The 24,298-nt window shown below is 42.4% G+C and overlaps 1 protein-coding gene across 2 annotated transcripts in view; it reads left to right on the forward strand.

Moving 5' to 3' along the window:
- DYNC2I1 (dynein 2 intermediate chain 1) overlaps positions 1-24,298 on the forward strand; it is a 67,461-nt gene that overhangs the window by 17,381 nt on the left and 25,782 nt on the right. For both annotated transcript variants that reach the window (XM_088445433.1, XM_088445434.1), the window contains exons 4-10: positions 3,678-3,754; positions 3,880-4,200; positions 5,101-5,166; positions 10,267-10,335; positions 14,498-14,690; positions 15,405-15,507; positions 20,242-20,371. In XM_088445433.1, coding sequence (XP_088301559.1) covers positions 3,678-3,754; positions 3,880-4,200; positions 5,101-5,166; positions 10,267-10,335; positions 14,498-14,690; positions 15,405-15,507; positions 20,242-20,371 — 959 coding nt within the window. The remainder of the gene's footprint in view (positions 1-3,677; positions 3,755-3,879; positions 4,201-5,100; positions 5,167-10,266; positions 10,336-14,497; positions 14,691-15,404; positions 15,508-20,241; positions 20,372-24,298) is intronic.

The following is a 24,298-nucleotide window of genomic DNA, read 5'->3' on the forward strand; positions in this document are numbered from 1 at the left end:
AACCTCCCAGGGGGGTGCCTAACCTTAAGTCCCCCCCAGAGCCATAAACCTAACCCTACCCCACCGTGGGTGTCCGCAGCGGCGCCTGGCATCACTTCGATCGGGATGCCAGGCGCCGGTCACATGACAGACGTCTAGATTTAGACGCCTGTGATTTAACCCTCGCCGGGATAAGGCTGTCGGGCTTACGTCCGCCGGCTTCCCGACTGCATACCAAATAAAGCTAATAGGGAAAATCCAGAGCTGCATTCACTCAATTACTAATAAAAAAAAAGATAATACCTTGACTACTTACAATTTATATTTTAATACATATGCAATAAGTACACACTAATTGGGATAATACATATCACACTAAAAATAAAGAATAAAAATACAATTTATAAGCACCTCTCAGCAGGAAAAATGTATATAAAATAATCCTCTCTTAGTAAGATAAAAATCCAATCACTGAGACTAATAAACGTTCAGAAATCGTTAATAACAATGTCTCACCATAGTGGCATCATTCTTCAGTTTTGGAAATGTAAGCCTTTTTGTGCAGATGGTATGATTGTTGTCCTGAACAAGAATCACATGGAGAATAAATATATACTAGTACTAATCCAGAACCAGAATGTGCAGATAGCCGCAGGAACCGTATCCAAAATCCATCAGGAGCCAATAGCAGTTACTGTGTTCTCTCTTAGAAATCCCACCGAAATGTGTGAAAGCGGCGCCAGAATCCACTGCTGTGTGGGACATGCCCCAGCGGTTTGCAGACTGGAGAGTTATGCAAGCAGGCTAACAGTTTAAATGAGTAGCTCCTGGAGCTCCGGCCAAACACGCTGTACAGCAGTGTGCAATTGCCCAGACAGGTGCTCACTCATACAGGGGCTTACACTCTAAACGGAGCTCCTTGTACTGGGATGTGAGTGAGGTAGCAAAGTGGAAGAGAGGCACTAAAGTACCCCAGTTACACAGCCCAGACCAGTTCTGGAAGGGGATTCTTTGACCAGATGAAACTAAGATCAGCCTGCACAAGAATGATGGGAAGAAAAAAGTATGGAGAGGGCTTGGAATCGTTCATGATCCGAAGCATACCACATAATCTGTAAAACACGGTGGCGGCAGTGTGATGGCTTCAACATGCATGGCATTGGCATTTATTGATGATGTGACAGAAGACAGAAGCAGCTGGATGAATTCTAATGTGTATAGCGATATACTGTCTGCTCAGATTCAGCCAAATTCAGCAAAGTTGATTGGATGGCACTACAGGTGGACAGTGACCCAAAACATACTGTGAAAGCAACCCAGGGGATTTTTAAGGCAAGGGAGTGGAATATTCTGCAATGGCCAAGTCAATCACCTGATCTCAACCCGATCGAGCATGCATTTCACTTACCGAAGACAAAACTAAGAGCAGACAGAGCCATGAACAAACAACAACTGAAGACAGCTGTAGTAAAGGCCTGGCAAAGCATAACAAAGGAGGAAACCCAGCATTCAGGTGATTCTCAACAAAGAATTACAAATGAAAATTTAACTTATGATTATGTTAAGTTTACAAATTACATTTGAGCCCCTAAAAATAGAGGACTGTGTATAAAAATGGTTGCAATTCCTAAACGTTTCATACAATATTTTTGTTCAACCTCTTGAATTAAAGCTGAAAGTCTGGACTTCTAATGCATCTCCATTGTTTCATTTCAAATCCATTTTGGTAGCATATAGAGGCAAAATTATGTAAATTGTGTCAGTTTCCAAATATATATGACCTACTGTAATTGTATGTATGTGAATAAGCTGTTTACATTTGTTGATTTGTTGCTCATTTCTGCACGTCCTTGGACTCCTACACTCTGTATATAATGCTCCCTCAAACACATAGGCATTATAATGACCTGCTCTTGTACTAGATTCAGTGATGTGGTTAATCACCAATGGACCTAGCTTGAATTACCTACTGTCACTGTTTGCAGTGAGATGTAAAACGAATTTTTTTCAGTGGTAAAATCATTATACAAAATGGATAATATGTTCAAATTTCCCAATGGTAATGTCCTGTAGCAATATATCAGAAAAAGGAGTGATCGGACCTCCAAACCCTGCTTCTCTCTCCCTCATTAAGTATTTTATCAATTTGTACAACTACGACAATTTTTATCATTCTTTAAAAAAAAAATAAAAAAAATCAATCTTCATCACTGATAGGACACCCATAGAATCATTATGTTAACACTCTGAATTGACCAAAGAACATATTTCCACTATATATCAAATACTACTTTCCCACAACCAACTCCAAAAGGAAGCACACGTACTGGCATGGGAATGTGATGTGGATGAGATCCTGAGCACCGAGGAGTGGTCCAAAATTAGAACAGAAATTGCTAAGAGCTCAATCTTGGTACGAATTAAGATGAATTCCTACTACCTTTATTTTCTCTGGTGCATGGTGCCCACTCGTCTCCATTTAATATATACCTCAACTTCTGAGTTTTGTTGGTGATTGTGTGGTCACCAGGGAACCCTCCTGCATATTTGGTGGTTATGTCCTCATTTTCAACATTACTGGACAGAAGTTCATAAATGAATTAGATCCATAGTTGGAATTGAAGTACCAAACTCTCCTCTATATAATTTGCTATTTCAACCCTGATATCTCGCACCCACAACAGAAATTGATTAAACACATATTGAACACAGCCAAATGTCAAATTGCAGCACAGTGAAAATTGACTGAACCACCCTCATTGACAACTACCGTTAATTCTATTTGGTCCACTTACAGTACAGGATGTAACATATCACTTCAGTGATACCCTAGACCACTTTGTTAGAGTCTGGACTCCATGGATAAATCATTTTGAGGCTGAACCTCCCCTAACATCTATATAACTTCATTCTCTCTTTATCCATTTTTATTGAAACTTGTAGCTCTCATTGCCTGGTTCCTCCTTTTTTCTCTTCTCTTCTCTTCTCTTCTCCTTTTTCTTTTCTTCTTTTTTTCTTTTCTTCATTTTTTCTTTTATTTTCTTTTCTTTCCATTTCCTTTCTTTTTTCCATTTTTTCTTTTTTCCATTTTTTCTTTTTCCTTTACCTTTTTCCTTCCCTCCCGTCTTTTCTCTCCCTTCTCTTCCCCCTAAGAGTCCTTAGGATGCTGTGGGCAGTGCTCTACTAACCGATGTTGGCAGCTGTGTCAGCAGCCTTGTCCCCTAGCTGGTGGCACTGTCATCAGCCCCGTCCCCTAGGTGTGACGTAATGATGTACGGGTGTAGGGGGCGGGGTCGGCCCAGGGCATATTGCCAGCTTGTTACAGCACTGTGAGCAACTATACATATTTTTGCTTTGCATGCTTCTTTTGATCAGTGTATTCCCAATTTAATTCCTGGTTTGCATCAGACCAAATTCTTTACACCTTAACAAACTGGTTTATTACAGTGAGCTGTACACTGATACATACTGTTACATAAAATACAAAAACAAATGAAGCAAAGATTAGTTAGATACATTTCATGATCTGGTGCCTTCCGAAGGGAAAGGAAAATGCCAGGATGCACTGTACTTATTCCACCCTTGCATATAAATTCACCATATACATGCACTTTGACGTTTTGAAATTGTGTATTAAATGTAATAATGTACATACACATATATTTCATTTATAGTAAATCTTGACATTTGAATCATAGGTAAAAGCAAACACCAAAGTGATGATCGAGAAAGAAGACATCAGGAACGACGGGCAAAAGAAGGGACAAAACGAGAGGTAATCTTTTATCTTGGTTTTGCATTTTATATCACCCTTTAATTCCAAATCTGTACAACTGGTTTTATTTCAAAATAATTTACCTTTTTTTTTTTTTTTAAACTTCTCGCATTGTCTTTTTCAAGAATGAAGATCACAAAGATCGAGACCAAAGACACCGAAAGCACAGGGAGGATTTAACTAGCCAAGATATGCAGCATGAGAGGACAAGGAGTGACCGGAATCGCAGTGAGAACTCTGACAGGGAGAAGAGGCACCATCGCAGACGAGAGAAGGGTACACATGGCGACATGGAACTGAGGTCTACAGGGGACTCCGTGAAATATGTGGACAGAGTGAAAGAGACATCTTCTAAGGAGCGGTATTCACAGAATGAGGAACAAAAACACAGAGAAAAGAGAGAACACAGGACACAAGCAAATGAAAGAATACCGAATGATAGCCAGGTATAGGAAGCCAATACATTTATAAAGTACATCTAGTAGTGTGTGCCAAATATCTATTGACGCAAGAGAGGACACTGACTGCCCTATTAAAGTTATTCTATTAGTACAGTTCCCTTCATGCAAATCAATTCCATATTAATACTAGTGCTCATAGGTCAACAATCCAGTATCTATGTACAGTACAGTTGACAGCAATGCATAGATCTTGTATTTGAAATGACAGGATACACCTATGTGAGGGGTAACCACTTTATTCTGTGCTTGTCGTTTGTTGATAGCCATACTGCACAGTCACCCAGCCTGCACCTGACACACTGCATATGATATGAGTTATATGTGCAACACTGCACTCTAGTGAGCTACTTTACTCTGGTCATGCTCTGTGTGTACTGTGAGCATAATACAAGAAACCAAAGTCACATGTTACATTCCTGCATGCTAAGGTACACCCCACAATAACAACTAACTGCATTTAAAGTACGGTAGTACTAGCATAACATACCTATTACTGTATGATTAATTAGAATGTAAGCCATGAGCCTACCCTATATTTTCATGTTTACATTTATTTTGGGCTGTCTCTGGTATTCTAGCATATGCTTAAACCATGATACAGTTGCGGTTTCGTAGTAGAGAACCAAACAAAAGCATTGTAGCAAAATCAGTATTGTAACACCGTTTAATAATAGTGCTAATGTATATGCCAACAAAGTTAATGTTATTATGTAAATACAACATTGTGTGTCTTTCTGAAGAGTAACATTGTACAAGAGTAGCGTAGTAGTTGCAAGTAGTTGCTCCATTTAATTAATTTTGCTTCTGATATGTGGATATTTAGTTGTTGTGTGTTTGAACTTTTTATAGTAACCTAGAAATGTTTTTCTGTTGTTATTTCACTAGATAAACAGTTCTTCTCAAAGACGCTCCAAGAAATCCCTGACAAAGCAGGAAAGTGATGATGAGAAGGTAACGGTGACCTTGCTGACTGCATATTGTCCGATCTGGTTTCATTATTGCTTTGACTCTCTGTGAAACCTTTCAAAGTAACTCATTAAAAATAAAGTGCTATAAACTTTTAGCTACTAAACTGTTTGAGGCAGATGATGAAAAGTTAGAAGTATTTGCTAAAACTTTTTTTCTTGGAAAATGTCAGCCTGATTGAGCCCTAGAGTGGAGACTGGCTGCCAATTTATTGTTCACCTACCCACCTTGTTGGAAGTAAGAGCATCTGTTCTTTCTGATAATTGCAATGGTAGAATCTGTCCTGTGAAGTATGAGGGAAGATGTGCTAGATAAGCAGTCTACATCCACTGCTGTTTACCTTGATTGGTTTTCAGTCTGAGTTCCAAATCATGCTTTAACAATTTTCCTTCCGCTTTGAATTACTTGCTCAGAAGTCTTTTCTGTTCCTGGGCTTTTAGATCAGATCCTATTGCACAGCAGCGTAAACATTTATGTACTATACGGAACAGATGAAAGCTTTTAGCTGCATTTAGAGACCTTTTCATACACCCACATGCACTTTAAGAGTCGTATGGGGAAAAATGTATATTGTGTGCATGTCATGCAGGTATATAAAGTGTACCTATCGCCTACACATAGTGAGAGCAGCCATGCTTTTGAAGATCCGATGTTCATGAGAATGCAGCTTATCATTTCACAAATGTGTCTTTCTACATCAGGGTCCATAGGGTATAGACAGGATACCTTGGGGTATAGGTGATGATGTCAGGCATCGGGCACCATAGAGTTAAGTTTTCAGCCTCCCAGGATGCACTAGGGTCCCCCTCCTATACCCCGCCACCCGAGACAAGGCATCTCAGTTTTGTTTGGTGCCCGGCCGGAGTCGGATGCACCTGTTTAGAAGGGGGCTAGAATTAGCCCCTGACGTTTTCTACAAGCAGCTGTGGCTGCTCATCTGACGTCCATGCTGTCTTCCCTACACCCCCGCCGGTACCAGAACGCCGGTACTGATCTGGGGATGCTGGTAGGCATCTGGGGTCACAGCTAGCGGTGACCCCAGATGTTTGGGACCATGGCCGGATTCAAGGGGGCAGCAGGTAAGCAGCGGGGTCCCGCGGTGGGTCCCTGCTGAGCACATGGTCCAGAGTCCCCAGGCAGGGGGCTCCCTGGGGACTGGCTGCAGCGTGGAGCCAGGTACCTAACCTGCGCTTTCACTACCCCCCTGGGACAGCGGACCGCGGCTGAGCGGTAGCGCTGTGGCATCCCAGGGGTTAATTGCATGCCAGGGGAGCGCGCCTTCCCTGTAACACAGCCGGCGCCTCCCCCACTGCACACAGCCCTGTCCACTCTGCTGACTGACCCTGTGGCAGCGCTCCTCCCCCAGGCCGGCCTCCTCTCTGCTCCACGGTGGCCATCTTTTGCTGAAAGCATGGTGAGCGCTGCTGGACGCTGAAGATCGGTGGCATCGCGGTCTGGGTCCCCCGGCATACCTCTCCTCCGTTGGTTCAGGTCTGTGTATGCAGCGCTGTGTCCTACCAGGCTCTGTGTCTGCGTAGTTGAGAATCAGCGCTGATAGTGCAGGAATTGATTTCTTTGCATTGCATGTGACTTCTGCTAGCGTCTGCTGCCTGTACTTTCACCTTCTACTGTCAGCCTTTTCACTGTCCCTGCTCTTCTTCTGCTAAAGCCCTTGCGGTGCGGCACGGGTCTTCCATCAGACCGGAACAAAGCCACGGAACTGCGGAAGGTTTTGCACACTATGCTCCAGGCTGGAGTTATAGTGCCTGTTCCCTTCTCCCAGAGGGGCCTGGGTTTCTATTACAATCTGTTTTTGGTGCAGAAACCCAATGGGTCGTACCGTCCGATCCTCAACCTCAAAGCACTCAACAAGTCCTTGCGGGTGCCGAGGTTTCGGATGGAGACCCAATGGTTCATCATTCTGGCGCTGGAACCTGGGGATTACATGGTGTCGTTGGACATACAGGACGCCTACCTGCATGTCCCTATTCTTTCGCGCAATCAACAGTTCCTCAGGTTTGCTATCCGCAACGATCACTTCCTGTTCCGGGCGTTACCATTTGGCCTGGCGACAGCACCACGTGTGTTCACCAAGGTTATGGCGGTCATGGCGGCTTCCCTGCAGCTGTAGGGAGTCCGCATGTTGCCGTACCTGGATGACCTACTGTTGGTAGCAGGATCTCCGGAGCTCCTTCTGCGCCATTTGGATCTGACGATTGCAGTACTGCAACGGCACGGCTGGTTGATAAACTGGCAAAAGTCCACCCTGATCCCGTCTCAGAGGATTCTGCACCTCGGAGCCTTGTTGGACTCCAGTCAGCAGCGAATCTTTGTGACGGGGGAAAAGATCTCTGCCTTGCAGTTGAGGGTTCACAGTTGTCTGCAGAGTCGCCGGGTGTCTCTTCACTCGGCAATGAGGTTACTGGGCTCCATGGTGTCCATATTCGACATGGTGGAATATGCCCAGTTTCACTCCAGACCTCTGCAGCAATTGATCCTGTCCAAATGGACTGCCTCAGTCTCAAATCCCAGACGATGGTGCTCACTCCGGAGGTTCGCCTGTCCCTTGCCTGGTGGTTGCAGACGACCATTCTCAACAAGGGTCGTCCGTTTTGGGTGGCGAACTGGGTCCTATTGATAACGGACGCCAGTCTTCGGGGCTGGGGAGCGGTCACGGGTCCATACTTGTTCCGTACCAGATGGACTCAGACGGAAATGGAGCTTCCGATAAACATCTTGGAACTCCGCGCCATTTTCAATGCTCTCCAGCAGGCCCATCAAGTTCTCCAGGGTCATCCCGTGCAGGTCCAGTCGGACAACGCCACTGCCGTAGCCTACATAAATCGGCAAGGAGGAACCCGAAGTCGGGCGGCACTCGCAGAGGTGTCCCGCATCCTGATCTGGGCAGAGCGCGATCTCCCGGCCATATCAGCGGTATTCATCCCGGGAGTCCTCAACTGGGAGGCCGACTTCCTCAGTCGCCAGGACGTTCATCCGGGGGAATGGTCTCTGCAGCAGGACGTCTTTCAACTTCTGGTGGACAGGTGGGGTCTTCCAGAGATCGACCTCATGGCGTCACGGCACAACAACAAGTTGCCGGTGTACGGGTCTCGCACAAGAGACGAAAAGGCGTCTCTGGTGGATGCTCTGTCCGTCCAGTGGACGTTCCGGTTTGCTTATCTCTTTCCTCCGTTTTCCCTTCTTCCACGGGTAATCTGGAAATTCAAACAGGAAGGAGGGATGCTCCTGTTTATAGCTCCCGCGTGGCCCAGACGGCACTGGTTCTCAGACCTTCAGGGTCTGTCCGTGGACATTCCTCTGCGGTTGCTGTTACGACCAGACCTACTGTCGCAGGGTCCTTGTCTTCACCCGGACCTGACTCGACTATCTTTGACGGCGTGGCTGTTGAGACGGCCATGTTAAGGTCCAGAGGGTTTTCCAGCTCTGTAGTTCGCGCTATGCTGAGAGCTCGAAAACCGTCTTTTGCAAGAATATACCATCGTGTGTGGCATACGTTCTTCCAATGGTGTCGACCGAGAGGTTATGCACCTCGGGAGTTCTGTCTGTCTAGAGTGCTAGCCTTCCTACAGGCGGGACTAGACCATGGGCTTCGCCTTGCTTCTTTGAAGGTGCAGGTTTCTGCCCTGTCTGTCTGGTTCCATCGTAGGATTGCTACAATCCCTGATGTGCGCACCTTTATGCAAGGTGTTCTACGAATCCAGCCGCCATTTGTTCCACCGGTGGCGCCTTGGGATTTGGCGGTGGTCCTGAGTGCTCTCCAGGGACCGCCGTTTGAACCATTGGGTTCTGTGGATCTTAAATGGCTGACGGCCAAAACAGTTGTCCTTCTGGCCATCGCTTCGGCCAGATGTGTTTCTGATTTAGGGGCTCTCTCTTGCAGACCCCCTTTCTTGATTTTTCATGGGAACAGGGCGGTGCTGCGCACTCGTCCTGATTTTCTTCCCAAAGTTGTTTCCCGGTTTCATATCAACGAGGAAATCGTTGTGCCGGCTTTTAACTCATCTGACCTTTCAGTGGGTGAGGCCACTTTGGACGTTGTGCGGGCCTTAAAGATTTATGTTGACCGCACTTCTTCGTTTAGGAAATCAGACGCCTTGTTTGTCCTCTATGGCTTCCGTAAAAAGGGTTGGTCTGCTTCAAAACAAACTTTGGCAGGCTGGATCCGTATGGCAATTTCAGAAGCTTATCTTCATGAAGGCCTGCCGGTTCCATCTTCTGTGAGGGCTCATTCCACTAGGTCTGTGGGTCCTTCGTGGGCAGCTCGATGTGGTGCCTCTGCCGTCCAGATCTGCAAGGCGGCCACGTGGTCCTCTGTCCATACCTTTTGTGAGGTATTACGCGTTTGACACCTTTGCCTCCCAGGATGCTTCCTTTGGGCGGCGGATTCTCCTTTCAGTACAGGAGCGTCCCCACCCTTGAAGGATACTGCTTTGGGACATCCCCAAGGTATCCTGTGGATACCCTATGGACCCTGAAGTAGAAAATATGAGATATGGTAAGAACTTACCTTTGTTATCTCTATTTCTACGAAGTCCATAGGATTCCACAGGACTCCCGCCCTGTCGCACCTGTGCTGCAGATGGGCTTTGCTCTGGTCACCGGTTTTTCCGTCTCCCTCTGGTGAGAATGTGATTCTTGTGTGTGTGCAGATCTTTTTTCTCTCTCTTCCTTCTCCTCCGGCCTATGGCTTGGTACGTAACTGAGATGCCTTGGCTCGGGGGCGGGGTATAGGAGGGGGACCCTAGTGCATCCTGGGAGGCTGAAAACTTAATTCTATGGTGCCCGATGCCTGACGTCATCACCTATACCCCAAGGTATCCTGTGGAACCCTATGGACTTCGTAGAAATAGAGATAACAAAGGTAAGTTTTTACCATATCTCATATTTTCATTCCTCGTGGACCTATATCTAGTCTCAGCTGCCATGCATCTGGAATACATCCATGTAAAATAACTATTAGTTACTACACTGTGTGTGTCATTGGCTCAGTGTGACTATTGGTGACATTGGAATGTACACCTGTGCTTGCCTTCTGTAATTATGGCCATTTTCATTGTCTTTAAGGAAATTGAGGAGACTATATACAACACAGATGTAGCGCATGACTCCACAAACTACGAAGAGGATTTTGAAGTATGTAACCTTTACCTTCTTTACAGTCTGTCTTTATATAGTGCATGCAGACCAGAACTTGATTAACTATTAGGCAACCTAGGCTGACAGCTACAGAACGGCCTAGATTATTTGACCTATTTTTATGTGTATGGGGTTTTTTGCCAAATGGTGGAGGGCTCAAATCAGTATTGTGACTTGAATTATACAGCGTCTTAATCGGACTCTGTTATGGACTGTAAACACAGTCCAGAGCTAATGAATAGCAACTAATGGAGGATATTTTCAACCAAACTGGGCCTACAGTACATCATACACTTTGGTGAACCGGGTGATCATCATTTTGAGTGGATTGATGCCAAATGGACCGGTGCAAAAATCCACATTTGGTGCCCAGGGGCAATATATACTCGGCAGTGGGTTTTCGAAGCTTTTGATATTCAGTTGTTTTATTCACAGGATTTTTAACGCCAATAAATATTGAATCCAAAACCGTTGCTGTTTAGAGACTAATGCTGGGTACAAACTATGCTATATGTCAGCTTTAGGGAGACGGCTTGTGGGGTCAGGAGCTCCTAATACTGGTAACAGGGAGTGTGTTAGATTGCCCGGTTTTATTGACTCAGATTTGTCCTCCTGGGACCATAAGATACTTATCAACAAATTTTCAAAGGGCTAAAGGAAAGAGCAATTCTTTTGGGTGTAGTTTAATGGATCGACAGTAATTAGATCGACAGTCAAAAGGTCGACTGACAGATGGTCAACAGTGCAGAAGGTCGACAGGTTCAAATGGTCGACACAAAAGTAGTCGACACATTCTTTTGTAATTTAATCCTAACACTTCTCCTGGTACCTAGCCCTAACCCTTCCCCTAGTGCCTCACCCTAACCATCCCCTCTGGCAGCCTCACCCTCTCCCTAACCTTTTATTGTTGAAAAACCATAAAAAAAGGAGTCAAACATTTGAACCTGTCAACCTTTTAACCCTGTCATTCGTCTGCACTGTTGACCTTTTGTCCCTGTTAACCTTTTGATCATGTCGATCTATAGCCTTTCGACCAGTTGGTGTCGACCTAATGACTATCGATCTAATTACTGTAGATCTTCCATCCGGGTACCATATCCTCTCTAGTTTTGTCAGCTGTAGTAGTTCCTATTCTTTAGAAGCAGAGAAATCCTAGGTTTTTACTCCAATCTTTTTCTGGTACAAAAACCAGAGAAACCATATTGACCTTGAATTTAATGGAAGTGAGGGGAATGTTAGGGTTAGGTTGTGGGGGGATAGGGGGGGTAGCGAGGTTTAGGGTTAGGCTTTGGGAATGGTGAGTTAGGGGTTAGGCACCTTACGTTTTGGTCGTCGGGATTCTGATTGTCGGGATGCAGTTGTCGGTATTCTAACCGCCGGCATCTTTACACATAAAAGATGTTTACCTCCATGTTTCTGTTTGGTAAGTGCATCAGAATCTACTCAGATGTGCATCGAGGGCTTCACCCACTTTCACTTCATGGCTTCACTTCAGGGCTCTGCCCTTTTGGTTTGGCCATGGCTCCTACAGTTTTACATTGACAATGGCAGTCATGGGGGCTCTTTTAAGATTTCAGAGGATCCTTTTTATTCCTTAAACACTTAGATGACCTTCTTATCAAGCCATGTCACTAGCCTTATTGCAGGCAGATCACAAGAAGGAGAGCCCCAGTACTTCAGCCTGTAGTTTAACTCTTCACAAATCAAAATTTTGCTGGGGTTAGTTTTCGACACAGGAGTGCAGGGTGTTTTTTCTACCAGATAAAAAATTCAGATCTCTTCAAGAGTTGGTGACAAAGGGTTTGAACTTAGACTCACTCTATTTTATTTATTTATTTTTCCTCAAGACTGTCCAGTTACGACAGGCTTCATTCATCTAGGTTTCAACTCAGCAACTTAAAAAATTGGAGATGACCCTATCACCAGTTGTATCTTCAGACCATTAAACTGTATCGGACAGGCATTCTCTGACTTGGTGGCTGAGGGGGGAAAACTTGAGTAGAGGGAGATTTTTTTTTCATCCTCAACTAGATGGTGGTCACTACAGATGCTAATCTTCAGTGATTGTGGACAGTCACCCTGTATCTTTGGTTACAAGGTGTGTGCTCCAGTGCCCTATGTGTTTGAATGCCCTGAGATTAGCTCAATTCCTTATTTAGGGTCTGCCCAAACAGATTCAGTCAGACAGTGCCACAGCTCTAGCATACATAAGTAATCAAAGGACACTTCAGGATCTTAACATGGGCAGAACAGTTTGTCATTGCAATATTAGCTGTATTCATTCCAGGAGTGAGAATAGAGAAGCAGACTGTCTAAGTTACCACTCAATTCTCCCATCAGAGTGTTTTCTTCATCAGGAGGTGTTCAGTCTCCTGGTGGAATCTTGGGAACAACCAAAAATAGATTTGATGACCACCAGACATAACAATAAAGTAGGGAAACTTGTATACCAAAACAGGTGTAAACCAGGCGCTAGAATGAGTTGTTTACCCAAGCTGCTACTAGTAAAGGGCTAGTCACTCCCTATCACATGCAGACATATAGGAAAAAGGGTAGTAGTGCTAAACAATTTAATAACATATATTGGTAAAATGGCATATGGTTTCATACATTCAAGAAGTGTAATAATAAGAATAAAAAAATCACAATACACTGGACATTGTAAAGATATAAAAATGATCACAGTTCGGATGTGGCATATAAAAACATGAGATCTCACCCACAACCTCAAATGTCGTATTAGGCCTTTTCACATACAGCATGAAAGGGGGACACAGGGGTGTCAACTGGATTGATGTCCACTGATTGTGAGTCCTGGGTGCCGCTAAAGGTATGTCCTTTAGAGATGTGATAAAACAAATCAGATGAAAGGGTCCTCAGATTGTGTGGTATCCTTAGAAGACAAAAGTCCCAGTGTAGCTGTAGATGTTGAAATCCTCCTGATTAAAGTCCTGAGTGCAGCTTTATCAAAGGTGTCAAATGTTTGATAAAGCTGCACTCAGTTGCAGCGAAATGCGTTAGGCCTACACAGGGACCATCACCCACACCTATTGCCATTGTGGACTTATCAGAACATTGGATCCATTTGGCCTGAACCAGCTTTTGGGACTATTAGGACTTTAATCAGGAGGATTTCAACATCTACAGCTATACTGGGACTTTTGTCTTCTAAGGATACTGCACAGTCTGAGGACCCATTCATCTGATTTGTTTTATCACATTGAGCGCAAGGTTTTTTGTTCCACCACATCTGAATGTACCCTCCCCTAGGGATAGTTTTGGAGTGTCACTAAAATTAATGTCTCCCAGATATATGAAGAAGAAAACTGGATTTAAGTACTGACTGGGGAACACTGTGTTCCTCCCTTTATAATGTTTGTGTTTTCTCATTGTGAGAGTTTATTCTCCCTTGTTTACACCCTGTCATTTGAGGCTTTGTAAATTAATAACTGATGTTTGATAAAGCCAACATTTAAGTATGACTGCACCCTTCTACTTACAATAAAGTGATTGCTGACACCCCATATGAAAACCTAAGCAGATGACCACTTGCCTGGCATACCTACAAATGAAATGAGAAAACGGAGGAGAAAGATGTATAGTAACGAATGCTCCGGCCCTAGGAATGAAAAAAAAACCCCATCAGTGTTATCATAATGTAATGTACTATAATATGTAACTATCCCACGCAAGAATATTAAGGTATCGCTGCGTTCCATTTCATAGGCTGGAAGGGTACTGTAAGGATGTTCTGAAATACAGAAACTTGTGTATCTCACTGTTTAAAATCTATTGAATTTGTAATGTCATGTCTGTTAATGATTGTGTCAAGTCTTCCAATGAAATCTATAATTATAGGGCACAGGTTCTCAAACTCGGTCCTCAGGACCCCAAACAGTGCATGTTTTGCAGGTCTCACATAATTACTAGTGAAATAATTAGCTGCACCTGTGGATCTTTTAAAACATGCCAGTGAGTAATGACTACACCTGTGCACCTGCTGGGTGACCTGAAAAAAGTGAACTGTGTGGGGTCCTGAGGACCAAGTTTGAAAAACACTGTTATAGGGTAAATAAATGCAAAGATATTGTTCATGTACACCTGTTAATAGAGTTATTAATGGTATTTTTTCTACGCTATTTGTGTGACTGACTTGTAGGATTATGATGATGATTTTGAAGAGGAAAGTGAAGAGGATAAGACAGTGAAAACACAGGAACCTAAAGCCGTTCCTGTGAATGCAGAGATAGAGGAAATCCAGAAGGCTATGCTCTTGGAGAATGAAAACATAGCTTCAGTCCCAACTGTACACAGACACATATCACGTGATAATCATCAACCAAAACCAACAGGTTGTTCATTTGTGTTATACTTGGTACAGCTCTATGCTATTCCTAATATTTCTTTTACGTTTTAATAAAAAGGAAAACCATTACAGGACATATTAAAATAAGCAGAGACTGTACTTCCGTACAAACACAACAGTCATAATACTTAATTTAAATTCAACATCATTTGCAATTCTACATTTCTGATGATGCCAGGGCCTTTTCAATTTAAAATACATAAGATAGTACGCTGTACATATGGAGTGTTGGTGCTTTTAACATAGACTCAGTTTTATAATGAAACATTGTAACTTAGTCTTAGATATTAATAGCACCGCTCCCTGGACCACTTGTGACCACGTTTGTCCACTAGTTGGTTTGCTTTCTCTGTAGCAGGGGAGATCCGACAGGACTGCTCTAGGTGAATTTCGTAAAATGCGTACTCCTGTTATGGTCTACCAGAGTACCTGTGTTTACCAGCCTCCATACCCATAGATCATTTTCTTAGTTCATTTATTATTTTCTTTATTATAGTACTTTTCAGTGCATTATTTTTAGAATAGCTTTACTAAGATAGGGCTGTAGTTACCCACCTTGCTTGGCGCGTGTTCTTTTCTGGGCCATGACCTCATGTTAAGAACCCTTGCCGCCATAGGTCTCCAGTGCTGGGTCACTTTTATATAAACAATTGACTAATGCATTTAGACTTTCTTTTATATTCATGTATTTGTCCCTTAGAGCAAAATGACACCCCCAGGAAGGCGGCTCACAGAGGTGTATTGATAGATTTTGGTTCCGCGAAACAGCGTCAAGTTAGCAGCCAAGTGGCCAGCAAGCAAAAGTAAGTATGTCTAGTTACTCACATTACATAAACGCTAGTAATAGGCAAATTGTAATGAACTGGAGTGTAATCCATGAAAAGTATATACAATTATTATTAAGGACATTATTACCCTGGTGGCTTCTATAGAGAAGTCTCACTAGAACCAGCAGGATGTGTTAGTACTAGTTTGTGTCCAATAAAACTACTTTGCCTGTTATTGTTTGTACAGAGCATGTTAATATAATGTGATTATAATGTAATTGAAAAATGCATGTAGCTTGTACCTTTTAATTTTTTGGTTTAGTACACTGTGCTCGTCTTTACTTACATGTTGGGTACTTCTCAGTAATGTGTGGAAGAGGTCACTGTTACACCTACTGCATCCTGTGTAGTCCAGTTATGTCCAAATTTGGACATGAATATTAAGTGATGCATCTACCAGTTTTCTTAATTAAAGGAATAATGTCACCAAAATTAAAATACATTTTTAGCATTCAACATATTATTAATTACTGCTTTTCCTATAAACGTTGGTCTATTTAATGTTATGTTGTTATTAAAATATTAATTTGTAATATTTACACATTACGTAATAGTCCTTTTTTCTTGTGGTTATAATATGGTATATTTATGGAATATAGGGTAGCACTGGACCCTATACTAAAAAACAAATCAATTTAGAAAACGATTGGTATTCCGGGTTAGAATCTACCTTGTCTTTACATTATGTAATTTGTAAGAATGATTATAGACACAGGCCATCAGTATTAGAGCTATTATTTGTGGGAAATCTGTATTTATTATTTATTGTATTGCAGAGAAGTGATTGCTGGGTGTGGCCCAGCAGAGCCGTAACTAGACTTTTTGGTGTCCTGGGCTAGAGCATTGATGCCCCCTATTTTTCACACAGGGTCATAGTATGTGTGCCCAAAAAAGGGGTGTGGCCTCATGGGTAAGGGCCATGACAAATCTTGCTCCGTATGATGATTAAGGGGTACCGATCCCATTGTACCACTGTTATCCAGGTGTCACTGACAAATACAGTGTGATAAGAGGATATGACTGAAGGTGCTTGGGGAGGGGGCCAGATGGAAGGGGAGTCAGCCAGGTAGGAGTAAGAGAAAGCTGCAAGTGAGAATGATTATAAGCAGAAAATTGACAGGCCAAAATAGCACCCCCTGCCCTGCAGTGCCCTGTGCATTGGCACATGTCGCACCACCCTAGTTAGGGCCCTGTGGCCCAGTATACATTAGTTGTCTTTACAACTTTCCTTTTCAGTGTATAGTGTTGAGCCCTGGACCAATGTTTTGAAGAATAGGACAGCTAAAAAAATACAATGATTGTGGAGAGAAGTGGGCGGTTTGTATGCAAATTGTTTCCCATTGTAAAGCACAACGGAATATGCTGCGCTATGTAAGAAACTAATAATACAAAGCTTCTCTTAGGAATTATATGTTTAGAACATAAAAATAAAGTTGTGTCCCTTTATGGTTGGTGCCACACAATAGTTTAGTAGCGTAGTTTTTGAGTAAACTTTCCTATTGCAATGAATTGGTTAAGCCACACTGATGTCAGAAAAGCACAATTCCTGGACTGTGCATTTCCTGCAGTTCTTACACCAGCATCATAAAGCTTTTCCGTCAGTGTTTTTCTTGCTATACTTATTATAAATTCTATATTACTGTGCTTTTTGGCCCCCACTGTGAAAACAGCTCTTATAAGGCTAGAGTCACACGGTGCTACTTCTTCATTCCATATAAATGTGCTGTCTCGAAAATAAATGGGTTTGCCTACAGTGTTGCCACACAGCACATGTTCTGCTCTGTTGGCCATTAAAAATCTGCAAGTGGCATGTAATGCTATGTGGAAAACCACTTATGGAAAAAATGGGTGTGGTTGTATAAAAGATAAACAGTTAAAAGGTCGACAATGTCCACATAGACACCAGATGTTAGACAGGCAATAGGTCAACAGGGACTAAAGGTCAACATGGAAGAAGGTGGACATGTACGGATGATTGACAGGGTCAAAAAGTCGACCCGAAAATGGTCGACACCACATTTTTGTATTTTTCTAAGATTAATCTTTACTTTAACCTTGGTGCCTAACCATAACCCTCCCTCCTGGTGCCTAACCCTAACCGTCAGGGTAAATGCCTAACCATAACCGTCAGGGTAAATGCCTAAACCTAACCATCGGGGTAAGTGCCGAACTCTAACCCCCCCAGTGAGTGCCTACCCCTAACCCTAAAAAAAAAACAAAAAAACATGTCAACCATTTGTGCCTCGACCATTTTTTTGTGCCAACCTTTTTTGACTATGTCGACCATTTGTACCTGTCGACCTTATTTTATGTTGACATTTCCTGTGTTGACCTTTTCCCTGTCGACCTATTGCCTGTCTAACATCTGGTGTCTATATAGACATTGTCGTCCTAACTATCTATAATCCGGATACCGGAAATAATTGCCTTTTCTCTTATACTTGTCACAGGAGCTGAGAAATTGTGTAGAACTTTACAGGCCTAGTTTTCCTGCTGTATGATCAGCTCTCCTGTGACACCACCCATCATTTAATGCATTATGTGTGTTCTGGTACCCTTTTAAACATATTTTGATCCTACAAAAAAATACCAAGATACAGTGCTTATAGGTAAATACACTAATCAAAAATCATGCGGCTTAATAAAAACATAAATATTCTTATTTATTATGACATATAAAACATGCACAGAAATTAAAACATACCATGAAGAATCAATTATATGGCATTTAGCTTTGTAAATAATGAGACCTTACGGTGTAAACCCAAATATAGGACTGCCAGTGTCAATTGTCCATACAGTTCCAAGTTCATATGTTGGTTGGTAACTGTCAGACCAAAGTTGATAAAAAGGAATTATATTACCAGTCCATGTACTGTAGATTTTAGCAAGTTGTCTTGCACCATTTGTGAAATGTCCTGGAGTCCTTGGCTGGATGTACACTTGGAATTCCTTGAATCGGTCCTGATTGCAGTGCAGAGATCCTCCTGGTCTCAAAACTGGTTAGTAGATACGTGCTTAATTCGTTTCGATGATTTGCTCTCCGCCTCGTAAGAAGCAAGTGTGTTTTGACCCTTATCGCCAAGAAACAGCGTAAGCAAATAAAACTGTACACACCAACTTCCTATCAAGCATTCGCTTTACTTTGCTTACATTCCAACGTTGATTACAGGATTCACAAACATTTATACTCGTAAACATTTAAGCTGGGTACACACTAAATTATGTGTGTACCGGGCGAAATGCCGGGCGCCCCCCCCTCCCGGCTGACAAATGGGGCGGCCGTTACACATTAGATGGCCTGATATGTCGACCCCTGCCGCATCCTGCTGCATGGGGTCATCAGTGGCATTGTTGTGTTGAACTGCATGTAGGGACAACCTGACGATGCGGCTGACGACCATAAGGGGGACGTGCAACAGCCGACATAGTGGGTACTGACTAGACAATTTTGACGATATGCCGTTTCGATCCGTCGGAAATTGGGCATATTGTCCAAGAAAATGTATAGTGTGTTCTCTCTTACACTTGTAAAATACGAGTATAATGGAGCTCTATGGGCTCAAACATATTACCTGTGAATTGGCTTGTTGCTTCTCGTCCTATTCTAACCTAATAGGATTGTGCCCTCTTGTGCTCTTGTTTAGTATGTAGTTTACTGTGCTGCAGGACAGCTTTGAGAAAACGCTTTAACCACTCTGTTAAAAGTAGTGATAATATACAAGGACTTGTTTTTGTTTAATTAGTGTTGTGTTTCAGTGTCTGTGTGTACAAGCTCTTATTGAGCAGGAAAGACCAAGGTCTGTTATTCCGTTGCTGTTGCCCATACATTTAAAGGTGCGACAGTACGATTACGACATCGTTATCGTTCAGTCGTTCCACATCCTGTAGGTGCCCACACTGAACGATATGTCGTTCAGTGTAGGCACCCTTCCTCATCCCCGAACATCATTAACGGCAGATTGACCGGCATGTTCAGGCGATGATTGCTTTAGAAAACGACCAGCGGGAGCGCGCATCGCTGGTCGTTTTCGACATTTTCATGCACGATTCATGCACAATTAATGAGCGATTGAACTATTACAATGTCGTAATCATTCAATCGCTGTTTAATCGACAAGTGGATATGCGGCATAACTCACAACCTTATACAAAAACTATATTTGAGAGAAAAAGGTTTCATTTATATTGTATCTACAATCTAATGTGATTTATTTGAAAATAAAGTATTACAAAAAAAAATGTGTACGGTCAGTAGACTCTACTAAGTTTGTTTTAAAACTAAATTGTACCCAATTAATACAATTGTTTGTTTGCATATATTATGGTTTAGGGTCAATAACCTTTAAACACATTTGTTTCTGCAGCATAGAACCTAAAGCACGGTTTCCACAAACAAAAAAAACTGCTAGCCGCCTAAAAATATTTTTGGTTTTTAATGTACAGGCAAAGAGGGAACGATATTAAATTCTTGTAAAATAGAATTGATACATTATTACATCTCAACTAGAAACAGCCTACGTAAATGTTTATTTTTTCAACAAAAGACAGCAGAAAAGTTAATAACAATCCTTTACAATTCATCATATTATCAATTGAGGATATCTGATTCCTGAGTGATATCTTCTGTTTAGTGTGTTGTTTTCATTTTCAATTTCATATTATGTCTATTGTAAGTTCAATTATGTATTTTTTTTTCTGTTTTTAAAGAAAACGCAGTTTGGAAATTCTAAGGCTCATCGACTTAGATTTTTCTCCCACTTTTTCCTTGTTGGAACTTGCTCCTGTGAAAGAGTATGAGATGTACATCCGGAATTTTGGAAAGACCAACACAAAGCAGGTATATATTATTGAAATGGCTGTGTGGGATGCGGTTAAAATACAGATGGAGAGGATTCTGGCGGTCAGAATGCCGGCGCCGGTATCCTGACACCTGTCAGAAACCCAGCGCCAGAATACTGACCGCCGGCATCCCGAAGGTAGATAGCGGGGTTAGGGAGAGGGTTAGCGTTAGGGTTAGGCTGCATACACACGTAAAGATTTTCTGTCCAACCATCCAACTAGTTGATTGGTTGGAATGAAAATCTGGTAATGTATGGGAGTAACTGATGATCAGCAATTTGCTCCTAAATGCCAGAAAAAAAATGAAAATGGACGTTCAGACAAGTTTGTTAAATGTTTGATCTAAACAATTTGTTCAAACAACAGTTTTTGTCCATTTTCCGGCGTTTGGGAGCAAATTGCTGATTGTCATTTGCTTTTATACCTTACCAGATTTTCATTCCAACCAATCAACTAGTTGGATGGTTGGACAGAAAATCTTGACGTGTATACCCAGCCTTAGGCACTAGGGGGAGGGTTAGGGTTAGGCACTAAGGGGGGGACTTTGTCTTGAAATACTCTCCCTAACACCCTCTTAGATCTACCTCTGACCAATTCCTTCTCTTGTCTCTGATTATCACCTTTCATTGCCGCCTACAAGACATCTCCTGTGCTGTACTCCAGTCTGTGGAATTCCTTACTTACTACATTCAGTTAAATTCTTCTAGCCTTCAAATCTTTAAACACACTATGAAAATTCATCTCATTATTAGCGCATACACTTCTCCCACCTCCTCACACTGGTACACTATCACAGCTGTCCCAAGCATCACTCTTGTCTGCTGTGTCTTTTATCAGTAGATGATAAGCTCTCTCATGAGCAGGGCCCTCCCTACCCAGTACATTAACAACTGTACCAGAGTATTATACAAGTAATGTAATAGCAGAGACAACTGTAGTATGTATGTAGTAACAAATTGCACACCAATTTCAAAGATACTAAAGGACGTAACATGTAGAAATAAATTGCAGGCCAACTACAAGAATACAAAAAGGTATAAGGCACAAAAATAAAAAGATAAAAGACCTAATAAAAGCAAATAATAAAACAAGTAGTAAACATGTAAGAGGGGGGAGAGATTAGGGAAGTAAGGGAAAAATTCCTCAAAATCATTAAGGAGCACCTTCTACCAATAAAAGGCCAGATCATATAAAGAGAGCAATTTAAGTACAATTGAAACACACTAACAGGGGTATTCAATTCGGAGCGAAAATTTCGAAATTGGCGATAAATTATCGCAGATTACGTAATTTTCGCCGATTTCAATTATCCCCGTATTCAATTTCAAAGACTTTTCGCAGGTTCGAGAAGTCTTTGAAAAAAAGCGGGGATAAGGTTTCACCACTGAATAGGTGGCGAAAAAAAGTGCAGAATTGGCGTTTAGGGGTGCAGGCTTAAAAAAAAATAGCCTGCACACCTGGGAATGACATTTAAAAAATAACTGTGTCAAAAAAAGTAAAAAAAAAAAAATAGGGACACCCCAAAAAATAATTTAAAAAACGGGGTGAAAAAAAATATATATTTTTGAAATAGTGTTTAAAAATAGGGAAATAGGTTCTGGGCTATTCTGCAAGTATGCGGCTGGTGTTTTCTAGAATAGACTATTAGCTGCAGGTGCATTTTTGCAGAATTTTTTAAAAATTACTTTTTAGGGACATAAAAATATGCTAGTACCCCTTTTCATGTACCCGAAATTTGATGGGACCACTTAAAAAAAAATTAAAAGAATAACCTAAGTACTCTTCTGCATCACTTCGTCAATGTCGGAAAAAAAACACCTGCCACAGCTATTTAAAACACAGACTTTCATTTGCAGGCTAAAACGGGGGTACCCATAGTGATCCCCCATGTTTTGACAGCTTTAGGGGGGTCCTACAATTTATTCCAGGTAAATCCCGTTTTTTTTTTCGCCGATCCTATTTTGCCGGCTCCCGTTTTCGTAGCTTTTTAAATGAATACGGGGATAAAGCGGGCGCGTGCCCGATACTTTATCCCAGGAAAATCAGCGATGTGGAGCGAAGATTCCAGCACAGACTTTTCACTCCCATATTGAATACCCCTCATAGATAGAAGTGTTTAGAACAGAAGGATTAACATGCCATGGAATGAGGGAGAGTGAGAAGGGGGTTATGGAAGTGGTATCACAGGCCCCAAATCCGGGGCTTATGTAAAAGCTGCAGCTCAAAACCTATTACATAAGCCCCCTGGTGTTTTTTTTTTTTATTTAATTTGTTTTCATGTGTGCATTTATTTTTTCTACCTTGTATGTACTCACTGCCTGTAACTACAGAGCACTGTGGTGCCTGGAAATCAATGACAAATAAAAATAAAATGTTATTAAAAAAGCCCCTCTGTGCACTGTGAACCAAGGCCGTAACTAGGTGTGTGCGAGTGGTGCGGCCGCACAGAGCGCAGCGCTCTGTGGGTGGCAACACCGCTCACCCGCAGCTCCTGCATCTGGCTAGCAGGGTGCCTATAACGGCGCCCTGCTTCCAGGATCTCTGCAGCAGTGCTGCCTGGAGCGTCCTGAGGACACTCCAGACTGTCACAACGCTGCCCTTACAGCACCCAGCGCTGGGTGCATGCCACACCTCCTCCACATGACATCATACGGAGGGGGCATGGCCTGAATCGGGCGCCGGGAGCTTCAGTGATGTCACTAATTCATAAGAAATTAATAGGCTGAGATCTAGTACATATTGTTACAGCAGGAAGCACACTTTAAGACCTAACCTCATTCAGTGCCTTATTTATCAACGAGTTTTATCATTCACAACGAGCAATAAAACTTGTTGCATTTTTCAAACAGATGAGTTAGGAGCTGATTGGCTGGAGCACCATTTATCATACGCAACAAGTTTTATCACTAATGATGAAACTTGTTGATAAATAAGGTGCTCAGTGTGTAAATGCCACATAATCCTCCTCCTGCCCTCTAGTGGCATCTACTTTGTCATTGCATGTGCTTTATTTTGTATTTTTTTTTTATGTTCTTATCAACAATTATTATATAAAGATCACCAGGACACAGAATGGATTATTCAAAAGTAACTGTCAAATTATTGATGATTAAAGTAGGGATTTGGTATTTCTAATTAAAATCATTTCACTTTAGTTGACAGTTAAGGACAGTGTTATTAGCCACTCATACACTACATGCATAAAATATTATTCCGTATACTATTTATTATAATTTATTATTATTATTATTATTATGATGCTGCTGCGAATCATAGCCACCCTCACTTTCCCCTCAAGCAATTACAATTGTTATTCAGCTACATTATGTGTGGTGTGTTCCCCGCACCTCTTAGATCAGTGGTCAGGGAACAAGGGTTAATTACCCCACATGGGGTAAAAATGAAATTCTTGGGGGTAATGGACGACAGCTGGCATGCATATACGTCATTCTATAATATAGAATGATTCATAAGCATGCCCAGCTGCGCCGCAGGGAGGCTCTAAGCCGGATGCCTGCTGAGATGTTATTACCAGCGGGCGCCCAGCTCCTTCCCTGCAGCGCCGCGTTAGCCGGAGGCTGGAGTTCTCTTCTGAACTCCAGCTTCCGGCTCTCTCCATGTGCATTATGGGAGAGACGTCATGACGTCTCTCCCATAGTTCCGAGGAGCAGCCGGGGCGGACAGGACGGCGGCGGATGCAGGAGTGTGAATTAAGGTAAGTGTATTTTTTTTTTTTTTGTACAAGCGGCACTACTACAGGGGCATAACTACGGGGGCATTATATGGGGGCACTGCTACAGGGGCATTATATGGGGGCACTACTACAGGGGCATAACTATGGGGGCATTATATGGGGGCACTGCTACAGGGGCATTATATGGGGGGTACTACTATATGATTTCATTCCTTTCAAATCAAGGGGGTA

Source organism: Taudactylus pleione, unplaced genomic scaffold (assembly GCF_031769625.1).
Source record: "Taudactylus pleione unplaced genomic scaffold, aTauple2 ptg000380l, whole genome shotgun sequence".
Taxonomy (NCBI): Eukaryota; Metazoa; Chordata; class Amphibia; order Anura; family Myobatrachidae; genus Taudactylus; species Taudactylus pleione.